At 40.3% G+C, this 27,091-nt stretch overlaps 1 protein-coding gene across 2 annotated transcripts; it reads right to left on the bottom strand.

Moving 5' to 3' along the window:
* Positions 1 to 461: 461 nt before the first annotated feature.
* hnf1ba (HNF1 homeobox Ba) lies at positions 462 to 27,091 on the bottom strand. 2 transcript variants are annotated; one of them, XM_032546220.1, is made up of 10 exons: positions 26,411 to 27,091; positions 24,270 to 24,469; positions 20,264 to 20,531; positions 19,968 to 20,191; positions 10,221 to 10,363; positions 8,116 to 8,242; positions 7,860 to 8,042; positions 6,599 to 6,714; positions 6,322 to 6,366; positions 462 to 1,893 (listed from the first exon to the last, which is right to left on the bottom strand). In XM_032546220.1, exons 1-10 carry the CDS (start codon positions 26,779 to 26,781, stop codon positions 1,873 to 1,875), a joined length of 1,698 nt encoding a protein of 565 aa, XP_032402111.1. In that variant the 5' UTR covers positions 26,782 to 27,091; the 3' UTR covers positions 462 to 1,872. The 2 variants fall into 2 exon arrangements, with proteins under 2 accessions (XP_032402111.1, XP_032402112.1); XM_032546221.1 differs by lacking the exon at positions 6,322 to 6,366.

The raw sequence follows: 27,091 nt of genomic DNA, 5'->3' as shown, positions 1-27,091 counted from the left end.
CTTCATTCTTTCATGCATGTTTGAGGAACATGGGTGTTCAAAGTGGGGCTCAGGGGCCATTTGCGGCCCTTGAAATAATTTTGAACGGTAAAAATTTGGCCAACGAAATAGAAAAGAAATAACCTCCAAAATCTGGAAGTTGTCTGCTTTTCTTTTAATGAGGCAGCAGTCCGAAGCCTCTTTAAGGATATTATGGTACAAGTAAATATTAAACAAAAATGTCACAAAAAATCTCATTTGACTTTTTAAATAAATTAATTTTGTGGCCACTAGTTTAGATTTGCCAGTTTTGGGCTCAGGTGGGTAAAAAAGTTTGGACAATATTGATCTTCTACTGATGTTTTTTTTTTGTTTTTTTTTACAAATATAATAAAAAAATATTACGATCAAAGACATTTAATCACACACCAATAAACATAAAATACGCTCACTGAACACGCAAAACAATAACCACACATGTATTATTTTTAGAAAAAAAAACTTTTTACTTCAAATACCAATATTTTCTCAGGAAGTATAAATAATGATTTACGATTGATTTCAATTTTGTACAAAAATAATACAATAAGAGGAGAGAGAGAGAGAAAGAGGAATCATGTCTTGTATGCCGATAACAGTCACATAAAACGACTACACGATGACCTAATAATATGAGCTGGAGACTGGGTGCGTCCACGCGCGACGAGTCGCACTTGATCAATGGTCTGGACATGAACGCTGAACACGCCTTAATACTGTCATTCTAGGCGTTCATTTGCGCGCGCCTCGCAGATTCCACGCATTCCCGCGCGATCTTTGCGCCGCGGCTGTCACAACACCGCCGCTCTTTTCATGTTTATGAATACCTGTCGATGTTTTTCATTCTTCCCCGGCGGGAGGGGGAGGGCTACTTAACGGCGAGCCGTGATTCATGACGAGGAGTTATTAACAATATTTGTCCTGTTTTACATCGCTAGCAGGAAGTGGGAGAGGAGATAAAAGTCCGAGTGGAGGGGCGAGTCCCATTCCTTAAATTCACCTGAGCCTGGTAGCAAACAAGAGCCGGACGGTTTCCGTGGAAAGGGAAGGGCTGCGCGCCCGCGTTCAAAGGATAAAAAAAAAAAGGAAAAAAAAGAGTAATTTCCCTCAAAACAAAAAAAAAAACAACAACCCTAAATCAGTTTGGCGCATTCGTTACAAATCTACTTTTTTTTTGTTTTGCTATTTTATCAACAGTTTACAACAGCTGTATAGTGCATATTCCTTTTCCGGCCTCAAGTGTGTGGAGTTTTGTGCAGAATCCAGTTATACAAAGCATTGCATAGTCCTTTTGAGATTGTCAAAGTCTTTTCGAATCACAGTATACACAAGGAACGACTTCAGGCGATCATTTGCGGTACAGTAAACTGAATGTGGACAGATAAAAACATGGAAGACTCCTTTAAAAAAAAAAAACAGTAAGAAATGTATGCACGAGATCAATAGCGGTCGTTGTGATTGTCACACGTGCAGACAAGGTGTCCCCCTCGTCCTCTCTGTCTTTAATGTCTTGACGTCACCCCAAATCCCTCCATTAAGGTCCTCAAAATAGTTCATTCTGGTGCTTTTGTTCCTTTACGTGACAACTTGGGATGACTTTTTTCTTTTCTTCTTTAAACCGAATACTGTTTTCTAAGATTTGAGTTTGAATCATTAACATCCTTGTTGATCATTCATGCGCGGCAGACTCGGTCCCCCTTCCCCCCACCCCCTCCCCTCCGTGTTTGTTGACCAGCTTGTTGTCCAGCGCGCGCGCGCGCCTGCGGGCCATTAGCGGTTGTCATGCTAACCTCGGCGAGAGGGTGGAAAAATGCGCTCCGGTTGCCGGGCAGCTGGGAGGTCGGTTGGCCGCTCTCACCAAGCTGGAAGAGGACACTGGGAAAGAAAAGCAGAGAAGAAGTCAGGCAAAGTAAAAACCTGCGTTACATTCAACACAGGTGCATTCTGGGTATATTCCATAGTAGGCGATCAGTTTGGCTGTCGGGGGTTTACTACGGTCTTGTCATCGTTTCACGAGGTCACTTCACTCCGTTACTTCCAGCTCCACGAACAAACCAAACAGTCAAATAAAATCAGCTCAATTATAACCTACAATTTAAAAGTACAGCATAAACAGAGTGGAGAAATAATAACTAAATAAGGCAGAAATAATGAGTTTCAGCTGCGCTTCTCGTTCTGCCGCATCCACACGTGCCCACAAGATGGCAGCAAACATAGTGAGAAACATGAGGATGATTATCATTATTCAGTTGGTTTTTTGTGATTAGTGGTTCAAATTTTATTTGAAATGTAATATTTTATTTATTTATTTGTGCAATATTATGGACTATGTCTTGCGTTTGTAGCATTTAGCTACAACCCAATTTGAGCTTCATTTCACTTTATATTTATTTATTCACTGTCCAATTTTAAAATCCCTCTGAAATCTTAAATTTACTCATTGGCCTTCAACCCAAATGAGACTCGCTTTTACTTAACTTTTATTTGTATTGATCTTATTTATGTAACTGTGTTGTTTTATTGTGTTTTGAACTTAGTTTGTAATTTATTACAGCTTTGTTCTTTTATTTTTATGCTTTAATTTGTCTGATTTATCTCTAATGTTCAGCACTTGTTTCAACTGTGGCTGGTGTTTCAAAAGTGTTTTATAAATAAAGTTGATGACAACAATGACAATAGTGATGATGACGATGATGATGGTGATTGATTAATTCAGTTATTTATTAGGCTTCTTAAACTGTGACCTGAGTCTGAGTTCCATACCATAAACATAAATGGGAGCTGGTATAACAATAAAGTTATTTGATTCCTTGAAGTTTTACGAGATGCATCGTGTTATAAACTGTCTTATTCTCAATAATAATAATAACAATATTGCATTTAATTGCATAAGAGGGAAGTAAAGAATAATTATCCTCCTCACTTGTTTCTGTCCTCTGAAAGACTTTTAATTTCTGTAAAATATGACTGAATTTATATCATATGGCTCAAATATATTTGGCGTTAAGAGTTAAAAGCTGGAATAAACAGCATCCTCTTACATGTATTAGCACACCTGATAAAAGTGTATGAAAAGCCCTTTAAAAATAAAGCCAACATTCATTTAAGCAGCATAAACTCAGACACACAACATGTTTGTTTTGCACAAAAAAAATGCATTGAGAGCAAATGTTTTCATAAAATCCCCTGTAATTCACAGCCGTAGTCGTGCGGTTAAAGGTTAACGTAAACATGATAAAAGCATCTGTAATGTTTTTTTAAGTTAACCAGAGACTGTAGGTTAATAAGTACTCCATGCTTCCTGTTTAGCTGGAGCATAAATATGATGTGACACTATCATATTTATGCTCCAGCTGTAAATATGGCCCATTCTTCTTGGTCTAACTCTTCAAAATAGGAAAGATAAGAGATCCTGTCGTTTAGGTTGTGGATCAGCCAAAGTGCTGTTCAATTAAACTTGATAATGTACAAAGTCACTACGTTAAGAACAATCATAAGTGCGAGAATTATGACTAAACGAGGACCAAAGTTGATCTTGCCACTATAAAAAGGGAGAAAGATGGAAGAACAGGGAAAATCATAATTTATTTGATGCTGCACTTTTTCTTCATCAACAGTTTAGCATCAGTTTTCTCATTGAATCTTAAGCATAAGCAGAGAACATCTGTTGCGCATCGTTTCATGGCATCGTACTGTCTATGTTAGCCAAACAAAGCTTTTTAAAATGGATTTCAAGAGGATTCATGTTTCAGTTTATTTAGCTAAAAACTTGACTGTGTTGTTAGAAAAGTATTGTTTTTATTATGTTAAACCTGTAGAGGACGAAGAAGTGAAAGAGATAATCATAGCTGAAGGCGACGTTTACATACACATCAACCAAAAAAGTTAGCTTTACTCATCAAAAATCTGTTTGGTAAACTGTGAAACAGTTTTTTCATTTTTCGTCATGTTTTTCATTATTGGAAAAAGTCATAATTCTGACATGCCGTTGAGTTTTCCTGCTTTTACCTTAAACAGCCCTCCCACCTGAGCCTGCCACACCTGACCAAATACATTCCCCATTCCTCTTCCCCTTGGCTCTGACAAGCCTGTTTCCACTCTCTCTCCCCCTTCAGGACTGTTTGAGGGATTTACTTTTCACCTGCCTCTCCATGGAGACGGCTGACCCCGGCGTGACCCCGCGGCCGGCAAACAGCCTCACCTGATAAAAGCTGACCTGCAGCCAACACCTGAGTCATTAGACGCGGCGTGCACTCCAAGCGGAGGGCTGCGGGTAAATACTGGGTGCTATAAAGCCCGGCTCGTTTAATGAAAAGGAGGTTCGGCCCAAATCACTTCCTGATAAGTAAATCCCTGACTTTTCTGGTGATTGTTCAATAAATAACATGCAATAATGCTGAAAGCAGGAAGCAAAGATTTCTGAAGCTCTTTTTTTTTAATGGTCTTTTTGGTTCTAATTCGCTAAAGAAAAGTGTAAAAATTAGCTACTTACGTAGATTTTAAGTTAATTTCAATTGTCTGAAAATGTTTCACATACAATACTTTTTTTTTTTAAATGACTGAATTAAGCATCTAATCTAAAACTCACAGGGTCATTTTTTTAATTTAGAAATTTAATAGAATTTTAATTCTATAACAAACATTTTAACCAGTTCGAGGTACTTATTAGTTATTTAATTAGTTTATTTTTAGATACATCTTTATACTATTTGTATTATTTCTTGGGACTTTTGCATAATAGTCAGTGGTGGCCCCAAAGGGGGTCGAGGGGAGACCATGGCCACATCACTGGAAAAGGAAAAAGATTTGCTTACATATTTTTTATATTGTAAAATTATACTGTGCTATGTGACATAATACAATATCGACAATACTTTATAGGATAGTATAAAGGTATAGTTTCTATGCTATAGTGTTATCCTGTCAACATGTTATATTTTACAATACAGTACTGCATAGTATTGTATTCTAGAATATAATACAGTTCAGTATGTCGGGGCTTTCCAGTGCAGTACACTCAACATACAATACAAAAAAGTACACTACAACATAATATAACATTGCACTGTACTGTTTTATAGTAAATGTATGACAATAATTCAGTACAATACAACAGTACTATACTGCATGTGTTGTACTTACTAGATATAATTGTTCGTAATGTTTTTTTTTTTTCCAATGTTTTTTATAGTGTGTATCAAAGGCATTTTTTAAATAGTTTTATAATTTTTTTGTGTGATATTTGAAAGTACGGCATCACAGTTTGAAGGTATTTCTGATAACAATATACAGCGTTAAACTTAAAATTTTAAAAGTCTAATGAAATATTTGTAATTTGTGATTTTGGAGATTTCAATAAAACAGCAGAATAACACTAAATGTCACTTCAGGCACACTACAAAAAGAGAACAGGTGATCCAACTTAAATACATTGTGTTACTTGGTCATAAGTAATCAAATTAAGTTGATCTAAGTTTATTTATTAAGTTGTCAAGTTAAACCAACGTAAGAATCAAAATTCATTCAATGAATTGTCACAAATCAGCACAATTTTTTAATTTGGAGCTCCATTTTCTTTTTTTTTAGTATATGTGAGGTTTTTATTCACAACTTTAAAAAATAAGTTAAATTACATTTTGGGTCATTTTATTTTAACTAAACGTCCTGGTCTCTGTTTACTGTCCTTCCAAAAATGCTCTGAGCGACACATCACGTTTTATGAATCTTTCACAAAAAAGAAGAACAGCACCAACTCTCCGTGCTGCCATCATCATCCTCATCATCATCAGTCAGTGGAGAGCGAGCGCTCTGCTTCAGCGTGGGAAATTGAGCATGTTAACACACCGTGGACAACATTTCAGGCTAGAGCGATCACAAGAGAGCAGGGAGAAGTAGGAAAGAGGAAGCGGCGTAATTACCAAAAGGAACAAGAAGAAGAAGAAAAACTTCACCGCCGCCCTCCTCCACTCACTTCATTTCACCTGCAGCCACACTGTAAGCACGCAGGGAAGCAGAGCTGTGATTAACAGCTCTTCATTTCCTGATGGCAGCAGCGGTGAAGATGAAAGTGGAGGAGAGGCAGAGACTGATTGGACAGCTGTTTGAGAGGAAACGGGAATGGTGATGAGAGTGTCCCACCCATGCATCCATCTAGTCTGTTTGGTCTGGGACTGTCTGAGCATCAGCCCCGAACAGGAAGTGGAAAGGGTTAGTGTGCACGGCTACACACCCTGGGCTGAAAAGTGATTGGCTTTGAGTTGGATTTCACTCATTAAAGCTGAACTGATAAAGTAAAGTATTTACCCAGGAGATACCCCCGAGTTGCACCATCTTGTTTACAGGAGCGTCCTAACACGACAAGGAATTAAACAAGTCAACAGAAAATCATGACACACACACACAGTCTCTCTCTCTCTCTTTCTACCTGGCTGTGTCTACTTCCTGCTGTGGGGTGTATTTAAGGATGATGTTTTTAAAAGGAATATGCAGCAAATTTAGCTCTGATTCTAATGCAATCAGAATGAGAATCAGAGAGATAACTGCGGTCTGAGAGGCGTGATGGGAGGTTTGGGGGACTCACCGTCTTGCTGGAGGACATGGAGCTGAGGGTGCTGATGCTGTTGGCGTCTGTGACCATGGATGAGGGGAAACGGGACGGGTGAGAGTACTGCGGGGGCTCTTGTTTGTGCGAATACACTGCATGAGAGAGAAAAAAGAAAGAAGAAGAAAATGTCAGTTTTAACCCATGAAATGTGTGAAATCCAGCTTCTATTTGCAGAAATATTTACATTTTCTTTGACAGAGCCATGCCAGAACTATGTAATTTGTAGGATTTGTTTTTAAATATATGGTCTCGTAAGATTTTTTAATTTATTTTGGAGGTTATTGCCAATCAAAATGTTATCGACATTTCTTGGCGTCTTGACCTTAATGAAAAAGAGATTAGCTGTTGAGAAAAGTACATTTTTGGCCCAAAAAAATCTGAACTATCCCTTTAACATATTCAGTATCAGTGTCAAACCATCAGGGGTCTTCAACCCGTGGCTCCGGTGCCATATGTGGCTCCTTACACCACAGTCTTACACAATAAAATGGGCCTGAATGTACAGCAGATGCTTTCCCCTTTACAGTTTGTTTCAATTGTTCTTGATAAAGCAGCGGTATGCAACTTTTATATGGTTTTTACATATTTGTTAAAATTGTCATTATGTTGTAACAGTACTAATGTCAATATATAGATCATCTGTGAAAAACTTGAGTTCCTCTGCCTTCCTCCATGTGGTCCTGATGTCATCTGAACAAATACAACGCTCCGTCAGAAACAACCAATCAGAGCCAGGGGGAGGGGTTTTACCGTTGTCAATCATCCTCGTGATTGCCAGCACTAGAAATATTTTCAACTTCCTAAATTCAGAAAATTTCAGAAAGTCGATTATCTGAATTGTTTTGTACCAAATTTTCAACTTTTCAAACTCCTCGTTTGTAAAGTTGAACATTTTTCCTTGTTTGTTCAAAAACATTTTTAAGTTAGAGGTAAAAAACATTTTTGGGTTAAAATTTACTCCTCTACTTTAATTTCTTTTTTCTATCTACCATCTACACACCGCCGTAGCAACCTGGAGTGAAAAGGAGAAGCTACAACTTTATGAACTATAAAACCCGGAGCGGAAGTCACCATTGATACAATTTTATGGGTTCTGCTTTGAATTTCAACCAACTCAGCACAAGCTAATAGTGCTAGAAGTCACCTGCCGTAAAAAACAAAAAAACAAAAAAAACAACAACAATGAATTAGCAAGGATGATTTAACAGGTAGGCATGAAGAGAGCAGAGTTACTGACTGTGAGAGTGTGTGACGGTGGCCATGAAGGGCTGCTGGCTCATGTGGCTGGGCGACTGCTGCATCAGGCTCGGCTGGTGGGGGCTGTGGAGCTGCTGGGAGAACTGCACCGGCTGGAGAGCGGCGAGGCTCCCCGCCACGCTGTTGATCACCGGCACCGTCTGGGCCTGCGACGTGCTCAAACCTGACCAGAAACACCTGCCGTTAGATCCAGGAGACCGTTTCCGGACGGACGGCTCTTTTTCTGCGAGACTTACTCTGCGCTATCGCCATGACTCCTGTCAGAGGCATTAGCAGGTTCTGCGGCTGCTGGTGGCTGTGGTGGGAACTGTGGATGTTGGTCAGCGTGCTGACCGGAGGAAGTCCTCCGCCCGAGCCTGAAATCTGCGGAGGGGAGACGAGGGAAATGAAATCAAGCTTTTACTGCTGCGTTATTTACTTTCAGCTGAACGCGGCACTCAGCGAAGAGAGGCCGAGCGTCTTCCTGTGTAAATCCACGTTCAAAGCGAGCCAGATGTTGCCTGCTGAGCAAACAGCGGGTTCAGAATGTTGACTCAGTTTGGATTCTTTTGTCCAACATTTCTCTCGTGTAAACCGCTCAAACGCGACGCACGAGAGGACGTCATAAACAAAAAAGAAAAACTGTAAAGAAACAGATATGAGAGCAAACGGTTCAGTGGGCTTACTGGATCCTCCTCTGCACTGGGGTTTCATTCATTTGAATATGGCTCATTTCACAACCACAAGGGGACAAAAAAAAAACAAACCAACAGACCATCACGGCACAATGTTGGCACTCGTTTCACAGAAACCGAGTCGGAAAGGCGGAAGTGTCCTAACAGGGAAGTTAGGTCAGCTCAAACACAGGCCAACAATTTAAAGTCTGAGATAGACTTGTTTGGGTCTGATGGATTGGATTTTTTTCAGCTTTTCCACTCGATATCTGAAAGTGACAGAGGAATGCTTGTTTTGTTTTTTTTTGCTTTGTTTTTCCGGGTGCGATTATTTGTTTGCAGCCTGACGTCGATCCATGAATCATTCCGGCAAGAAGTGGCTCCAAATCACAAGAAATGAAGAAATGTCTACACTTACACAGTTGATCAGTTTTAAGATGAACTCTAGGCGTGTCACTAAGACACAATTTGCTCTCTTTTAGACTGATTTTTGAAGAGCACAAAAACTGTTTCAGACTTTAGGTTATAGTATTCTAGGAACAAAGTTATTCCCAAGGACTGAAGTTTTGGAAAACGATAAAGATGCTGGGTTTCTCAGATGTTACCTCAGATCTTCCATCTTTCTTAAAGTTGCAGTAACTTTTATAATCAATAAGTTTTTTACAGTTAAAACTGTCACTGTTCTGACGATATAACATGAGACAGATAATCTGTAAAAATCAAAAAGAAATTAGCTCAATGTGGTGCCACTGCCATCTGCAGAAATACACCACTCCTGGTCAGAAACATTCAATCAGAGCCACGAGGAGGAGCTTAGCGCTGTCAATCAATCTCATGTACATGCTGTTCACACTTGCTCCCTTTCTCTCTGCTACACTGCAGCTCCTTCCACACAGTGGATGCTACGGTCAGGTAGCATAGCCACCAAACACAAAAAATATTACATTTTACTCAGAGTTATCATGAATAGAATAGAATATTCTTTATTTTCTCCCTTGGCAAATTTTGCTGTGGACTCTGAGTTGAACTCCTTCATGACTTTGAATCACAGCACACCTACATCTACCTTATGGATATTACATCAACCAATGCTTGCAGATATTAGTCTTCACCTGAAACTCCTTCTTCTCCTTTTCTGGGTCAGTTTTTATTCTTTTTTTTGTAAGCACGCTGTCACGGTCAGATGAAAGACTGGATCTAAATGTGTAAAAAAGCTACTAAAGTCCACAGGAAAAGTCTGGAAGCTCTTCAGAAATCCTGAACCACTTGTTGGTCAAGACCACTTTGAAAGGTCATTAAAAAGTTTGTCTTCTCATGAGCAAGGTAAAATAAAATTAGGGATGTTTTTAAAGCATGTTATTACAAAAAAAAACATACGACGGCAGATTATCGGGCACAATCAAATGGTGCTGTCATTCCTCCACCTTTGGCTTCTCTTTGCTTGCCGTTTAATCAATAAGAACAGAACGTTTCATTGTGAGGTTTGTTGGCAGAGTGACCAGCGTGCCTGCCTGTCTGCTCAGGTGAAGGCTGCCTGCTAGGACGCTGCCGCTCAAACAGAGCTGCACAATGTGAGAATTGTTGGCGTAGGGTCCATGGGAGAGCAGGACTCAGGGTTTCCGCTGAACGCACACCATGCCTTATCTAATCTGCGGCCACGGAGGGAGGGTCCAGGTGTGCTCACTCACCATCTTGGCGTCGGGCGACAGCAGGCTGTGGCTGTGGTCCAGTCCTCCCGGGGACACCTGCTGCAGCACCGACTGGCTGCTGCTGCTGTGGTGACTGATGGCGGTGGAGGAGGAGACTTCGCCGGGGCCTTGGCTGTAACGCACTGGCAGGAGAGAGAAACACACACACACAAAATCCATTACAAATGTGTGGAAATCTTTGTCGATATTCTGCTAGTGTCAACCCCCCCCAACAAATTCTCATTTGCAATATTTCCATTAAGTATGAAATGGAATTAAAATCACATGTGAATAAGCTTGTTCATGCGTTGAGTCAATAAAAATTGTGCCAGCGATGGATGTAAACAGTTACATGAGATATATTCATAACTTAGCCTTGGCGTTAGAGCTCATCTTCTTTCAGAGGAGACATCGGCGTCTTATTCAGGTGTTGGAGCGACAACAACCCTGAGAGCAGCTAAGAACGCTGCATTTTCACAGAAGAGCTATGGATCCAACACATTTGAATGACAAACAACATTTTATGGTGGCGCAAGCGGCACATTGACCGGAAAAAACCCTCAACAAAAACAAACCATCATCCTCCTACGTCCTGTCATCCTCTTTGTCGTTTTTGCCAGTAGTAGTTGATCATGTGACTCGTGTAATGTAAAAAAAAAAAGTGTTTCCATATGACTGAAAAACCAGGGCATCCTGGTGCAAAAACTTATCGAGTTTTTTTTTTTTTAATTGGTGTGTTTCCATTAAGCAAATTTATTTTCATAATTTCAATTTATGCAATTTTATGGTTGATGGAAACACAGCTACACGCACCCTGCAGGATACTCTCATGATGCGTGGATCACGTGATGGAAGAAAGAGGGTTACAGCTGCAGCCACGCTGTGCTGCTCTTTGACTCAGACCGGGTAGGACAAAGCAAACAAACACACACACACGCGCACGCCCCCACACCCACACACGCACACTGACTGACCTGTCCACTGCTGCTATCTACGCAGCTAAGCCAAGGCCATTCTCTGTGCGCATGCACTCACAAGACCACAACTTCCAGTAGACTCCATGATTAGCACACAGTCGCTGCTGCTGCTGATGATGATGTGCTTCATTACGTCAGTTCAAAGGTTCACCTGCGGTTTAGGAAATGCTAACATTCAGTGTAAAGGTTGCTAAGTGTTCCCAAGCCCTCTAGGTATTTCACGTTTTCTCATTTTACAACAACAAACAGCAAAAAAAAAAAAAAATTGTGATTTACTTTGGATTTGGAGCAACACAAATTAAGGCAGAATTGTGAAGCAGAAAGATATGTGAACATCATTTTCAATTTTTTCCACAGAAAGGATCTGAAAAGTTTGCCGTACTTTTGTATTCATTTCCATTTGTTCACTCCCAGAACAACCAAACGTTAGCAGGAATCATTGAAATAAAAATCTGTCAATTTGTGTGTCATTATATCCTGGTGCAAATCCAGCTGTGTTGTTTAACCAGAAAACATTAGTGAACAAACAGCATCGTGAAGATCAACAGACAGGTCAGGAATAACTCGGGTGGGGGGGAGACGCTGTTGACATGGCAACTACTAATCACACTCTTCTTAAATCTGGGCTAAAAGAAGCCATTGTTGGAAAAGATGCATCCAAAGTCCAATTTACACTTTTCTCTAAGTCGGGGTGTCCAACTCATTTATATTTTAAGCCACATCTGGATTATGAATGTCCTTAAAAAGCCAATTGTGGACGTATATATTAATAAAAGTACCCTATGTATTGATAAAAGTACTCTATTAATAAATAGCTGTCTCTCCGTTCGATGAGTTCTTCTGAAAGGGGCAGTATTGTGTGCTTTCCAGGAACATTGTGCCATTTTATAGCACAGTCACGTGACTATGTTACCTTCAGTTGTTATAAACATGTTAAACATGACTTGAAAGAAATCTGACTTTGCAATTTAACACCTTGAAATTGGGCTCTGTCTCTTTAAGAAGCTCCTGCTCTATCCAACACTCCGCCTTCAGCACCTCACCACAACAGTTTTCATCCATCAAACCTTTAAATTTTTTTAAACTAAAGGCACATTTTTTTGAGAGGTCGTCCGCATGATAAGCTCAGCCGATGCTCAGTTCCACCAGATGCTTGCTAATTGCTGCTGCCGCTATTCTGGAGGAGCTGAGTGGGGAAGGAGTGGTGGAGGGGTGAGGCGGAAGCTGAACTATGCTTTTGAGGAGGGAATAACATTATAATTCAATGTGAAGCTGAATTATTATTATTTTTTAATTAAATAATATTGAACGTAGTGATGTAATTTGGCAGTAGATCGATAAAAAGCTGCTCTGATTTGACTGATAAAATAAAATCTAAGAACACAACTGTTATCTTGAAGGTTTTATTTATGCGGCTCTCTGGAGTCTAAAGGGCTGCATAAAAGGTTACGGTGGGCCAGATGTGAGACTGGGGCAGAGTTCACCTTCTGGCAGGACAATGACCCTACAAGCAGATTTAGATCAAACTATACTCATGTGCTAGAATGCCCTAGTCAAAGTACAGCCCTAAATCTAGCTGTGAATATGAGGTAAGACTTGTTATATCTGATTTAATCTAATTTGCATTAAAGGTGGCTCAACAAAGTTTTGCCTCATTGAGGTTGAACACAAATGCATGGCATGTTGAAAGCATCATTCTCCTTCCAGGTTTTAATTATACACGATTTTGTGATGATTTCACATAAAATACATTTATAATGTGTCAAAATGTAGAACAGTTCAAGGTAGGGCTGAACAATAAATCAACAACAATATATATTGCGATAGACATGTGATCAATATTCAGTATGTAGAATAGTCACTGAACCCTGATCCAGAATCGCACAGCATTCTGGGTGATGTAGGCAGAGGAAATGCTTTAGCCGCTCAACCTCTCACGGCTAGCTACTCAACGTCGGTGACATCGACTAACTCATTCACTTTTTGGTTACCTAGCAACTGCCTGTTGAGTAACTTGTGCAGCAGCAGTTTCAGGTTTTCCCACCGTGTCTCACAGCTGCTCAGAAATTAAAACCACAGCGTTGAAAGAAAACTGGATTAAACAGGAAAGGTCACATTACCAGTTTGGCAGTATTTGAGATATTTAAAACACAAAACTAATCAATAATTATTGATACTGACAATTATTAACATCGACTGATATCAAATGATTATATTGTGATAAGTTTTCAGCCATATCGTCCAGCCCTAGTTCAAGGGCTATGGAAACCTTTGCAAGGTAATGTATGTGGAAGTTAAATATGATCGCTTCTGGGATTATTAAGACAAGATGGAAGAAGAAAAATAAAGTTTGTCGCACAAACTAGTAAAAATAAGGATAACTTGCACCATTAACTGAATTCACATATTTACAACGCTGCAAAGAAACAATGTGTAATACGAACACTAAAGCCAAAGTCTGGACTTCTAGCTGTCTCTCAAAAAATGCTAACCCAACCCCACTACACCCCCCAACACACACCCACACACGCACACCCACACACACACACCCACACACCCACACACCCACATGCACACACACAACTGACAATCTAATACCTGTTTGCTGATGCAGCCCCCCAGCCCTCCACCCCCTGATACCAACAGAGCAAACATTACACAATTACAAGCAATGTCAAACACATTCTTATCCTGTGGTCTCAGCCTCACACGGACAGGGAGAGCGTCCCCTCCCTCAGTGACAATCCAGAGACAGACTCTGTTTGCACTCAGATCTCCCATCTTCCCCCACAGCGCCCTCCGTCCCTGACCCGGGTGTGACAGCCGCAGCGCCCAGTCGAAGTCGGTCTGACATGACAGCAGGTATTGATATACAGCCGGTTTTGAGATAAAAAAAAAAGAAAGAAAGAAAAGAAAAAAGGCACTGACACGAAAGGTGAGCAATGAGGGAGGCATTGATTTCCTAATGAAGGCTGCTGGAAATTGGAACAGGATGTGAGCAACGGTGTGTGTAGTTTGCCATATTATTGTTCAAATCCAGGATATTCAGTCATATTTAATACATCTGAATAAGAGTTTAATGAAGCTCATTAGTCAGATTAAATTTGAAAATTGAAAACCTTACAGCAGGTACTAAATATACTTTTCACTAAGGCTATATTTCTATATTAAAAATGTTTTTTTTTTTTATTGGTCTGTACTATTCTAATTTTAAATTTTGTGATTTATTAACAGGTGGAAAATCATTAATATTAGCTTAACAATAATATTCTAATTCATTGAACAGGTCTCTATGTAATGAAATAAATAATGTGTTTGACACCAATAATATTGACTCATTTAGACGATGGAAAATGAGAAGGTAAAGATATAGCTTAAACAACCTTAGCACAGAACATGGTTGTTTGTGAGCATAAAGTTTATCAGTTCAGATATGTGCATTCTTGTTTGATTTTTTCTTTTTCTAAATGTTTTGTCTGTACAAAACGACTATTGTTGTCTAGTGATATGATTTAGGTGGCTTGTTTTGGCTTCCTTTCAGCTCTGACATGAGTAGCATTAGCTTTTAATGCCAAACAGCATGTTGTAGGAAACCTATGTGTGGATTTATCAGTGATGTGCTGTCTCTGTCCGTTTCAGAGTAATAATGTTGGGCAGGAATGGAACAAAAATTACATATTTATGAATATTTTCAGAATTGTAATTTTCTATTATTATTAAAAGCCATTAATTATTGTAAATTCAGACAAATGAGCTTGCGACAAAGAGGTTTTAGATTTATGGGTGGCTCTCAAGGCTACTACTCTCAGACAACCTTTCTCCTTTGCTCCTTCTCAGTGGAGAAATCTGTAAATTAATCTTCAGTTCAAGGCTTCAAATTCAAGTGCGAGACTTCGCTGGAGTAGACATTGGGCTGAGAATTGACGCCCAAGTTTGGTAACTTAACATGTAACATCATCATGGCTTCTGGACACTTTTTTATCCTGATGCATTTCTTGATTTCTCTTATGGAAACAAGCCTGCACAGATCTGAGATAGAAAAAGCTTGTGGATTTGATGTTAGATGCAGTTTAGGCAGCTTTTATTCATAAAAACCATCAAGTTTAGATAGTTAAAATCTGTCCTGCATCACGTCGTCCTGTCTCAACCTGAACCTCCTTAGGGTTTCTGTTTAAAAGGGAAATAAACATCCCAAGGGTATCAAACATATCATTTCACTATCAGAGCAAAAGTAAACACATTTAAACCAACCATGCCTTTGATAGTGCCCGGCTCTTACTTTGAATATAGATACGGCCGCTGCGCCATATTTCAAGGGCTTAAGTACCTATCCTCCATTTTGTTCAGCCGACAGACTTCATATTGTCTCCTGCGACATACTATCAACCCCACAACAACCCGCCGTGCCTTGTAAACACCGCCGCGGAACAATAAAGCAGTCCATTGGACTCGTGACCCCCATTGCGACACAATGGAGGAGGACTCATAAAAAGTCAGTTATCTCGGAGCTGGGCGACCTCTTTAAGTGTCAGAGGGAGTAAAGGATGCTGTTCAGGGCGGTTTTGTTTCTTTGGATTTGGCAGGAATTTGAGCGGCAGAGAACCTCAGATTGAGTTTTCACAACTAGTGAAAACTTGCTAGTTTTCTAAAAAAAGAAAAAAGAAAAGCTCATCTTGTTCGGAGGTTCCTGAGTGGCTTTGAGGGTTGTAAAAATCTTACGTTTTTGGTGCAGTTGCGCAAACAAGAAATAAAAACTTGTGCTAGCTCGCTGAGAGCAAGGGGAGGGTGAGAATCCCACAAGGGGAGTGGCAGCTCGGGATCTTCGACCGGTTTAAAAGGCCCACACTCTCTGTGTGACCCGTGTAATATCAAAGCCCACGTCCCCAACCCCAGGCTGTGGCCATTGTGGAGGCGCTGCATACGACGGACCTCCTGGGTCTTTGCAGGACGTATCCGGTCTACTCTTTGTGGCTCTCTGGGAGAGCCGACACAGGAAAGTGCAAAGCCGGGCAATCTTTTCTGAGTGTGTATGTGTGTTTTCAGCCAGCCTGGGGTGACAGCAGAAAGCTGGGCAGCCCACTCACCCACTCACCCACTCACCCACTCACTACTGTATCCGATCTGGAACTTCTGAGTCTGCTGCTTTTCTAAAGAGCAGAACGACACGTAAAACTCAGCTTCCACAGCCCAGCTTCACTTTTCTGATAATCTTAAGTGAAAAATAAATATAATTGACTGTCAGTAAAAGGTGTTTTTTTAAACCTTAGGTTTAAAACAAATACATTTACTTACTCTTTGCTCATTAAATGCGTAAAAGCTGAAAATTCTCACTTTTTTCCATTTCTAAACATATCATCCAACAAAGTATTCTTAAAACTGTTTTTAAAAGCACAACAAAAAGAACTGGTATGAATAAATAGGACACATACAGCAAATACAGCACATTTTTTCTCTATAGATATTGTGAAACACTCAATGAAATCAGCTGGGCCTCCTTGTTCTGACAGCATCTCACCTATCCACATTATATAGTCAACTGAGCTGATGATGTTGTACCATAATTAGATGTGAGCTGGATTATATGTAGCTGGATGTAAACCTGAATATATGTTTGGATTTCTCAAGAAAATAAAAGATTTATTTAAAGTTAATTTGCACCAACTTGGAGTTGGTTGAGTACAAATTAGGCCTGTTTCTGTCCTTTATTGCATTGTGATTACCTTTGTTATAAATTGTTGCAACAGAACAGAATACATACAATACAATAGAATCAAGCCAAGCACAACCAAACTGAACCAAACCAAATCAAACTGAATTAAATTGAATTTTAATTCTTACAAAAAAGAGTGGAATCTGCCCAAAAGCCCAAACCTAGCGAAAAAAAGGACCAAACATTAATTCATACTTGCCCTGGAGCTGTACTTTACTCCACATAAAGTTACCCAAAGGGACGAAGATCTACAGAAATATCTCTGGATGAAAAGATGTGATGCAAAACTGGAAACTGAAAGCTTCTTTTCGTATCTAAAAAAACTTCTCATTGACTATTGCGTGCCTTCAAAGCTGCTGGACAACCTCACTGTAAATTCTCATACAGACACACAAAAAAACGGTCAAAAGTGGATTCTAATGGAGCCAAGTGGATCTAAAAGTTATAAAAACCCAAAAAGTATTTACAGAAAATAGTTGCACATGAATACAAAACAGTGTTTCAAGGGAGTTCAAACTGATGCACATACTTTCTGCTAAACTGGCAGAAACAAATGTTGGTTGTCCTTTCAAGGCCATCAAAAGACATTGACGTCTTTGCACTTTTTGTAGGGCGAAAGTAAAAACACTGGTTGATAGCTTAACTTAGCCTCACAGCTGAATGCATGTGAAGATGGGACTTAGTAGTAGACTTATAGTAGTAGAAGTAGATGTTATTTGGAGAATAAAAGTAAGGGTAAATCCCACACAGGAGCCGAATGCTGCCAGCTAATCTGTCCGTAGGATCAGTTTCTGTTGCTATAGCAAGGGAAAAAAAGTTCACCACTAAAAATGCACGTCACACTGTTTGACCGTCCATCCAGTTGTGACCGACTGATCAATGAAGCAAAACAGTATCAATAAAAACTCCCAGAGTGAGAGGAGTATGCCTGAAATGACCCAGGAGTGACCTCTCACATATGACTGAAGGTGAGCATAGGAGGAAAGAGTGGTGGGGGGTGGTGGTGAGGAGGGTGGAGGGGTGAGCTGGCTTTCTCTACAGGCAAAGAAGAAGTGGTGATCAGTCCTGTCTGGCCAGAAAGGAGCCAATACCTCGGCGGACAGCTCCTGCTGCTCAGAGTCTGCGACCAGCCTCAACAGCAAGGCCCGGCTGAGATAAATGAACCCTATGTTACAGTCACTGCAGTCCTCTAATACACCACAGACAATGGAGGCCCCTGCTGAGGCAGAGTATAGAGGGTTGAAGTCAGAGGAGCCCCCTTATCAAGGGCCCGGGAGATGTAGCAGCAAAGGATTTTAATTGTCCATTAAGCGCGCATTATACAGGCCGTGCCCTGGCAACGCAATGAGACCGCCCGCCGGGACCCTATTGTCAGTTTGGAGCTGACGCTGAAAAACAGCTGATGGTGTCGGCGGGATGCCAGCGGGACACCTTGTAAGCAACTCTTTGTGGGTCTACCACCAACCTTTCCCCTTCTGCTGGACAGCCTCGCTGTCGACCCCTTCCACCGCGACGCAGCCTCAGGTCATTGCCTGGTCAGGTGTTCAAGTGAGCCACAACAAGAAAAAAAAAAAAAAAAGACAAACGCAAACAGACGGTCCACAAGTGGGACCAGTTTATCCAAAGGTAAAAGAGCAAGCCAAGGCAAACAGTTTGTGTTCCCTTCAAAGGTGGCCTCGTGTTCGAACACGAGAAGACAACAATGGGCTCTGAGTGTGGCTCTCAAATCTCACTTTTATGGTGGGTGAGTGATGGCGCAGGGGGCATAAAGCTCCGCGCGGCCCTATCAGGTTGGTTTTATACCGTAAAGGTGGGCTTGGTCAATACTAATTACTCCGAAAGCAAACATCTGGTCGGGGTGAAATGGTCAGAGCAACGACACGCGGCGTCTCCCCGTTCTGCAACCTGGGAGCAAGAGGAGAAGCCACAGAAACCGCAGCGCTACGTCGAGGTGTTCTGGATCTGTCCATTCGCCCCAACTGCCCCCAACCCACTCCTCCCTGACCCTGGCCTGACCCTGGCCTGTCGCAGGATTGCTGCCCTTTGTGTCATGCCTCTCCATGCTGACTTTGGAGTGGAGATTGCAGGTACAATGTGGATTGTTCTCAGTGTGTTTTCAAAGATCAGAATAACAATGGCATTTACTCAGCTCACTCGCGGTCATTGATCATCCAGGCCTCTCTTTCTCTGGCTCCCTGATCACATCAAGTCTGCCTTGGAAACCTTTTTTTTTTTTCTGGCAAGTTTTGCTCTAAGGGAAACTGAAACTAAAATGTCACATGGACAAATACGTCGCCTTGCATTTTGTCACAAACTTTGATGTATTTTATGTGAATTTTAGCATTCTTATTAATCTGTCATGACAGATTTGTGAACTGGAAGGAGATATAACTTTTCCAAATTAGTCTCATGTCTTTTGCAGACCAACAGATTTTTTTTAAGGACTCTCTTATTTTTAACTCTATCCATCCTTACATGCTCCTGCTGAAGAAAAGCCTCCCCATACACAACATGATGCTCTCACCACCATGTTACACCAGGGGGATGGTGTGTTTACTTCAAATGTTAAGTTTCTCTGGCCAAAGGTTTGGTGTCAACTTTCATCCACTTGTCGCCTACATGACTTGTGGCAAACATTAGACTGGACTTCTTAGACTTTTCCATAAAGGCCAGATTTTAAGAGTTTTTTTTTGTCTACCTATAGACTTCTTTTCTGCTTCTCCTACCTGTCAGTTTGGATGGACAGCTCTGTTACTCCATCCTCTTTTTGGGGGGACCAAAACTCCGTGAAAAGTTCAGAGCTTCACAGAATAGATTCCTCTAGATTTCATCTAGGTGTATCAGAATAAAGGGGGATGAACACATGTAGATTACGTTTACAAGCAGAAATGGTTGAAAACCATGCTTTTCTCCTCACTTTACAACGATAGACCAAGGTTGTGCTGGTCCATCACATAAAATACATTTTAAAACATTTGTGACTGCTCTGTCACGAAATATAAAAATCGTTTGCATTGACCGTTTTAGCAGATGTTTCTGATCTCCGGGGTGGACTCTTACTTGGAGGGGACACGCTGGTCTGGGGATGATGCGGCGAGCTGTGCGACAGCAGTGGGTTGATACCGTGCGGCGGTGCAGTGATGGCGTCCATAGCCAGCTTTTGCCTGAAGGCCTCCTCCTTACGTCTGTTGGCAAACCAGTTATAAACTCTCACTTCGGTGACCAGGTTAGAGCCGAGTCCCTGAGCTTTGGAAGGGGAGACGCCTCTCTGAAGACACTCGGCTCTGCGGGAAACGAGGTAGAAGATGTTAAAGCCGCACCGCAGAGTCTTTCGTTGGAGAGTTGTGTTTTTCTACCTGTTGCACTCCTCCACCAGAGCCTCCCTCTCCTCCTTGCTGGGGTTCTTCTGCCGCTCGTAGGCCTGGTACAGGATTTGCTGAGATGCAGGCCCCCATTTGAAACGGTTACGCCTCATTTTCTTACTCAGGGGCTCAGTGCCAACCTCTTCGCTCGACTGACCCATACCCGGACCGGACATGTTGAACTCCGGGTAGAAAAAGGCCGGATCCTGGCTGCCTTTGTCTGACATGCTGCCGATAGAAGCTTGAGTGGCCTGGTTGAACTCTGCAAAAATAATGAGAAATCATTCAAAACAAATTTTTTAAGCATTTATTGCTTTTTATTGTACTTGTTGCCATGATCGATCCAGGGTATAAGCAGACTTTTCAGCTACCAGAGGGCAAAGAGATGTAGCTGGATTGACAGTATAATTACGCAAATAGGAATTACGGAAATACACTTGCTTTATGGAAACACGCAGATTTTGGGGGGAAAAAAATCAAATTATTTGCTAAAACGTTTTTGCGCTAGGATGAGGTGGTTTTTCGGCTGTATCAAAATGTGTGTATTTTGCAAAGCTGGAAAGGAAACACTTTTTTGCACCAGGTCATGACAAAAAGACAAAGAAGGCGACATGCAGTAGTTGGAGGATCATGTTGCCGAATGTTTTTTAATGACTTATCATACGAACAAACTTAATAACGGAAACAGCTTTTTTTTTTTTTTTACATTAGCAGACTATCAACCAAGTTTTACGCACATTTATAACTGAAACACAGCTACTGCCACAAACAGAACTTTATGCTGCAAATGGGGCGTCACCCTAGAACGGGTGCCAAATCAATGGCGGAAAACATACCTCTAGTCACTGTTTTCTGCATTAAAGAGATGTTTGTGAATTAGTAAATGATAAAATCAGTAACAGAGGCATGCACCCTCCAGTGCGCACCCCTTTGAGAACGAGCTGAGGTGTGATTGCTTCATTTGAGTCGGGTTATCTGGTGAGAAATGGCACCTGCTATGTGTCTGTATCCACCTGAGAAAATACATAGTAGCGTCCATAGCAGAAGGTAAGCATATACTAAACATAATCCAGTACGAGAAGCTCATAGTGTCACTGCTTTGAGTTAAGAAATGCCACTGTTTCATGGTTTTACAGTATCAACACAGAAAAAACATTAAAATCAGAAGCAGAGTACAGCAAAATGGATGCATAATAATATTACATGTCACATTAATTTTCTTTTATATGGTTTTGATATATAGACATAAGCACAAGTAGAAGATATGCGCCGCACACAGTGGTAGCTTTCAATCCCAGCATTAAGTTGCCGTTATGCTAGTAAGATTAATAGGTGGCGTGCATTAAATTTCCACAGCATGACTTTTTGAAATAAGAACAAGTCAATGTGCAGCTTTTGCACACTAAAAAGTGTAGGAATCTTCTTTCAGCCAGCTGACAGGCAGCGAGAAGAAAAATTTGTTGTCCAGACATTTTCTCTCAAAAGCACTTTCAACTTAATGGTATGACCAGGAGCCCATTCCTGATGAATGCTAAGTACAACCTTCATGAAGTTGTCAACAGTGTTAATTACACCTAATTTAATCATTTAGTGCATCTGAACTAGGTCACACTTAACTAGGTCACACTTAAGCCCCGTTTAAAATAACTAGTTGATGGCCTCCCATTCTGGAGAGGATAAACAAGGCTTTCACCTTTACACACCTTTCTATTCATCTTCACTGAAGACATTAAAAAAAACTATTAGTGAACTCTGCATTAGTTCATTCAAACGAGTCTTAAGCAGAATAAAGTTCTGTTCTTGAGTTTCACAAAGAAAAAGAAAATTTAACGATTCAAAACTGTTTTTAATTAAAGACAAATCTTTATAAATAAAACTGTAACATGAGCAGATGATATTGTGACTATTTGAGAGGTACGATGTGAACCTCTGAACATCTTCTGTCAGCTGCTGGGTTCTCTGAGTCTCAGCATCTTTCATTACATCTATGAAGCTACTCTGTGCTTTTCTCTTCTCTTCATCTCTGTTTCCCAGTTGATGCAACGCCACGCATTTTGATTACAAGCCAGTGTTGTTTTTATATACATATATATACATATATTATTTTTATTTTTAGTCATTAACGGATAGCGGATAATTGGAAATATTGATGCCAAGTCAGTATCAGTATTGGATTGATACTTTAGTTTTATTTTTGATTTGTAGCCTCTCAACTCTGTATAAAAAAATATTTTGTATTCATTTGCTTTCAAAATATCTTTTGTCTTTTGCACTTTACAGTTTCATGTTGTCGTTTTTCTATTGATACTGTTTGTCAAATTAACTTGTTACATTGTCTACGTTCTAAAATAATGACCTAAATTATATTTTGCCAAAAGTGATTTTGGCAATAAATAAATAAATAAATACTGAGGCCACTATTTTAGGAAGGTGATGATATGTAAAGCATTTTGTAGACACCTGTAAACTTTATCCAAATTCTGTCATAGGTTTGAACAAAACACAAAAAAGACCAAAAAAAATCTAAATGTCAGAATTTTGATATGTGAAACTTCAAAAATATCAGTATCAGTTATCAGTATCAGAAATCAGTATCTGTGATACTGGTCCTATGTTTACTTGGTATGAGATTGATATCAAAATATACATATTAGCACCTCTGCTTTCACTAAGGTTAGCTGAAATACAGAGTTGTCCGTTCAGATATATTTACAACAGCTATACAAACAAGGCCAGTAATGCATGGGAATTAAAGGAGCACTGCCACTTCCTCACTGAAGCAAGGAAGACATGATGTGTCGTCCCTAAATAAATTCAATTCAATTCAATGATTTGAAGGAACTTTATTAAGATAAATCAGGGTTTCAAAAAGTTTCAAAGTCTACGAGAACCAGCTTTCTCCAGGTATTTGACGTTTAACACAGCACTGCCCCTCCCCTGCCTGTTGTTGCCACTGATGGCTGACCCGTGTTTACTCAAACTGACTGTTTATAAATGTTTTCTCTCATAAAAATCAAAGACAGCCATTATTTGGAACAATAGAAAGAACAAAATTTATCAATCTTATTCAGGCAGCAGTTTAAGATGTCTGCTAAGATACTGACTGCAGACTGTGTCAGAGCAGGTAGCCCAACTAATTGACCAGCTAATATTATCTATTAAAATCCCAGAGTATTACATATTTTCACATTTTCTTCCAAGGTAGTGCTAAATCAGAAGAATTGCCCCATGTTATTCATTCTCGTTTACATTTAATAAACAAATAACACCTTTGTAATCACTTCAGTTAATCTTCATGTCATATTTTGTTGATCTCTCCGGTTAATTATAATAGAAGTAGATTTTTTTTACCCAGAATGCACAAGTGTTTATTACAACCTTATGCAACCTTGAGCTCATTGGACACCAGCAAGATTAAGGTGAGTAGGTCTGTCACAACAAGCATTAAATCAATTAATAGCATGATAGATTATAATCTAGTTGGAGACGTTAAAGAGTCACTCCCCTTTAATATAGTTCCAAAGCCGCCATTTTGAAAAAAACACTGCAAATATTTGACACCTGGCAAAAAATATTTAGTTTTAACTTTTCTTTAACAGTACCTTCCACTTTTGCCTGTTTTCCCTTGTCACGCTTTACGAGTAACATTTTATGAAATACAAATTTGGTCCCAGAGACTCCATAATCCATTTTCATTATTGTTGTTTTGCTTTTTTATTTTAGACATCTAAAATGTTTCCCAGGTGCAGTGTTAAAATGTTTGTTAAAAAAAACAAAAGCTTTTCTGATCTTCGAGGTTGCATACTTGTGTTAATATCGCATTGTTACATCAGTTGAAAACGGTCTCCAAATGACAATATTATCGTTTACCGAAATAATTCCCGGGACAATTTATCGTCCAGCAAAACTTGTGGTGGTGGCAGGCCTAAATGTGAGCCGCACGGCCGCATGGCCACGGATCTAAAATTGGAAGCGGTGAGAAACTCAAATATTAACTTACGTCGAAGAATTTCCCGCTGCTTCCTGACGTACCAGGTGTAGAGGGCCGCTCGCTTCTGCGTCTTCATGGGCGTCCCTTTGTTGAGGTGCTGGGAGAGGTGAGACTGGTTGAGCCCCGTGATGTCCACCACCTCCCGCTGGGGGATGTTGTGCTGCTGCATGTAACCTTTGATCATACGAGCCGCCCGCCATGGGTCCTCGCTGGCAAGCAGAAAGCAAACTTCGGTTCAGGCATTGAAGGTGGAAACGCAGGTTTTTGTTATAAAAAAAAATAGTGATCAAAAATAAAAACATTCGAAAACACATCCATTTTGATTATTGCAAGAACACAGCTTCCTTGTTTTGCAAGAATGATGAAAGGAGTTTGCAGCCATTATGAGTCAGTCTATCGCTGAAGCACACATTCCAGTGGCTGTAAATATTTTCAAAGGTTAGTTCAAGTGGATTCACAGAGGTTGAGAAACTAGGACAATTTGCCTTATACCACCGTAAGGTTTTAAACGTACATTCTAACAGAACCTAAGCACATTTTTTCAGTCTTTATGACATACATTTTGAGTCAAAAAATCAGGCATAACTTCACAAATAATTCAGATATTTGTCAGAATTCCTTGACATAACATGAAACAACAATTTTATATTAGCCTGAGATCACATTCAATTCCCATATGTTCAATCTAGACGGGGGAAAAAAATAATGTTTTGCTTAAAAAAGTTTCTAATTTAACATTAAATCGTATCTTCTCACCTGCGGATTAGCCCCGGTATAGACTCAGATTTCCCAGACTCTCTCTGTAAGGAATAGTCGCCCGGTAATCAAACAGTAACCGCGGCAGACAGACAGACGGACATCAGCCACTGTAAAGCAGATCTGCTCTCGACTGTTTGTTTTGGAGAATGTGGAGGTCTGGCGCTTAAAGTGTAGCGGGTGAAGTGGGGAGATGTTAGTTTATAACTTTTGACAATGAATAACCAGAATCTCTCCATTCACTCTAATCACACGCCACTGTGTGTCTTCCAGTTGATGATTTATAGAATAAAATTAATAACAACTTAACTACACGTGGGTTTGGTTGTGATGTTTGTCCCACGAATCCTGCTCGTTTCAAACACGTTTGTTTGTGTTGTAGCAATAAGCAAAAATAAAAAAAAAAACAACCAAAAAAACCCAGTCATCTGAAGGCACTTGAACGCGCCATTTATTTGCGTTAAGCTACATAAAGATTTACAAGTAAAGCGATATAATTCGTATCAATATACTGTAATTATAAAACCAGATTCAGCTGTACGCAGCAATTTCAGCATTTTTTTTATAATGCGGTCGAATTCAGCTAATTATATGATACCAATTGGTAAAAAAAAAATAAAAAGAAAGAAAAAAAAGAGTTATGTCTATATAAGGATCAAATCATCAAATATTAGCTTTACAAAAGTGAGAGGAGAGATTTATTTGATTGAAATGGATTAGCTTTTTAAACGCTGTGTAGATTCTCGGTTTGAAACTTTTGAAAAATTGTTCCAACTTTTTCTTTTTTACTGTTATGTTTGGTTTTATTCATGTGTAATTCCGCTCTTTCAGTCAAAACTGAAAGATTTATTGAATAGCTTTATTTATTAATTTTTATTTGTGTTTTATCGTAAAGATTTTTTTTTATCGTGCGTCTCTTTAGGTAACATTCGTGGCTTGACGGTACTTTATAAATAAAATAAAATAAAAAAAAATTTGGAAGTAATAATAATAATGATAATAATTCATTATTATACTTGAAAGTACTTGTTTGCTTTCTCCTGTTTGTTGCCGGCTTTTTTTTTTTTTTATCGCCGAGAGGTGGAGTATAGTTAATTATAAATAGATCTTAGTTCAGCTGATATTTTCCAAAGGTAAAGAAATAATCTATTTGGATAATTAGTAACCAAAAAAGCGTGGCGGGTTGTTTTAAATGTGTAAACAAAGAAAGAAATTTTTTTCAGGAGAACGGGGGGCCTGCTTTTCTGTTTATTTTAAGTTTTCAACCCCTCAAAATTAACCTATAACTTAAAAAAAAAAAAGGTGAGATTTTTGTTTGGTCGCCATTTTATCCGTTTTATTTTAAAAAAAAATGAACCTTAAAAACTTAAAATAAATAAATAAATAAAACTCACGCCAACATGCGGTCCACCTCTGCCCGCTGCTCCGCGGCCTCCTCCGTGTTGAGCGACTGGAGCTCCTTGAGGATCGGCGGGGTGTCGTAGTCGTCCCCGTCCTCGGAGCCCTCGTCCCCGGACAGCTTGCCCTTGCCGTGTCCGTTGGTGAGCGTGTGGAAGACGGGCTTGGAGTCCGCGTCGGCGCCGTTCAACTTGCCGGGGGACACGGGCAGGCTCTCCATTTTCACCCCGAAGCCCTGCGGCGGCGGACTGGGGTCCATGTCGTCCAGGGCCTGGATCAGGACGTCTTTGGTGACGCCTGAGTCCAGCAGGGCGCTGAGGAGCTCCTGCTGTAGGGACGTCAGCTTCGAGACCATTTTGGAGAACATTAAAAACACGACATAAGCACCGCGAGGAAGGATGGAGGGCAATTAAACGACGGGGGGAGAGAGAGAGAGAGGGAGAGAGAGAGAGAGGAAAAACGAAAACTTTTAAATAAATAAATAAAGTTCCAGGAGTCCGGAGCTGTCGGAGGGAGGGGGAGTTTCTGTCCGCGCGACACCTGCTCCGCGAGGCTGCTTCACTCACTTCCCTGTTGGAGGGGAGGATGGAGCCGCTTTGCCATGATGCTTTCTGAGCGCGGGGGGATATAAAACATGGTAATGAGTGGGCCGGCTGATGTAAATCCGCCGCTCCGGA

This window comes from Xiphophorus hellerii, chromosome 18 (genome assembly GCF_003331165.1).
Source record: "Xiphophorus hellerii strain 12219 chromosome 18, Xiphophorus_hellerii-4.1, whole genome shotgun sequence".
Lineage (NCBI taxonomy): Eukaryota > Metazoa > Chordata > Actinopteri > Cyprinodontiformes > Poeciliidae > Xiphophorus > Xiphophorus hellerii.
Note: the sequence above shows the minus strand (reverse complement) of the source record. Positions and strands in the feature narration are given on the sequence as shown.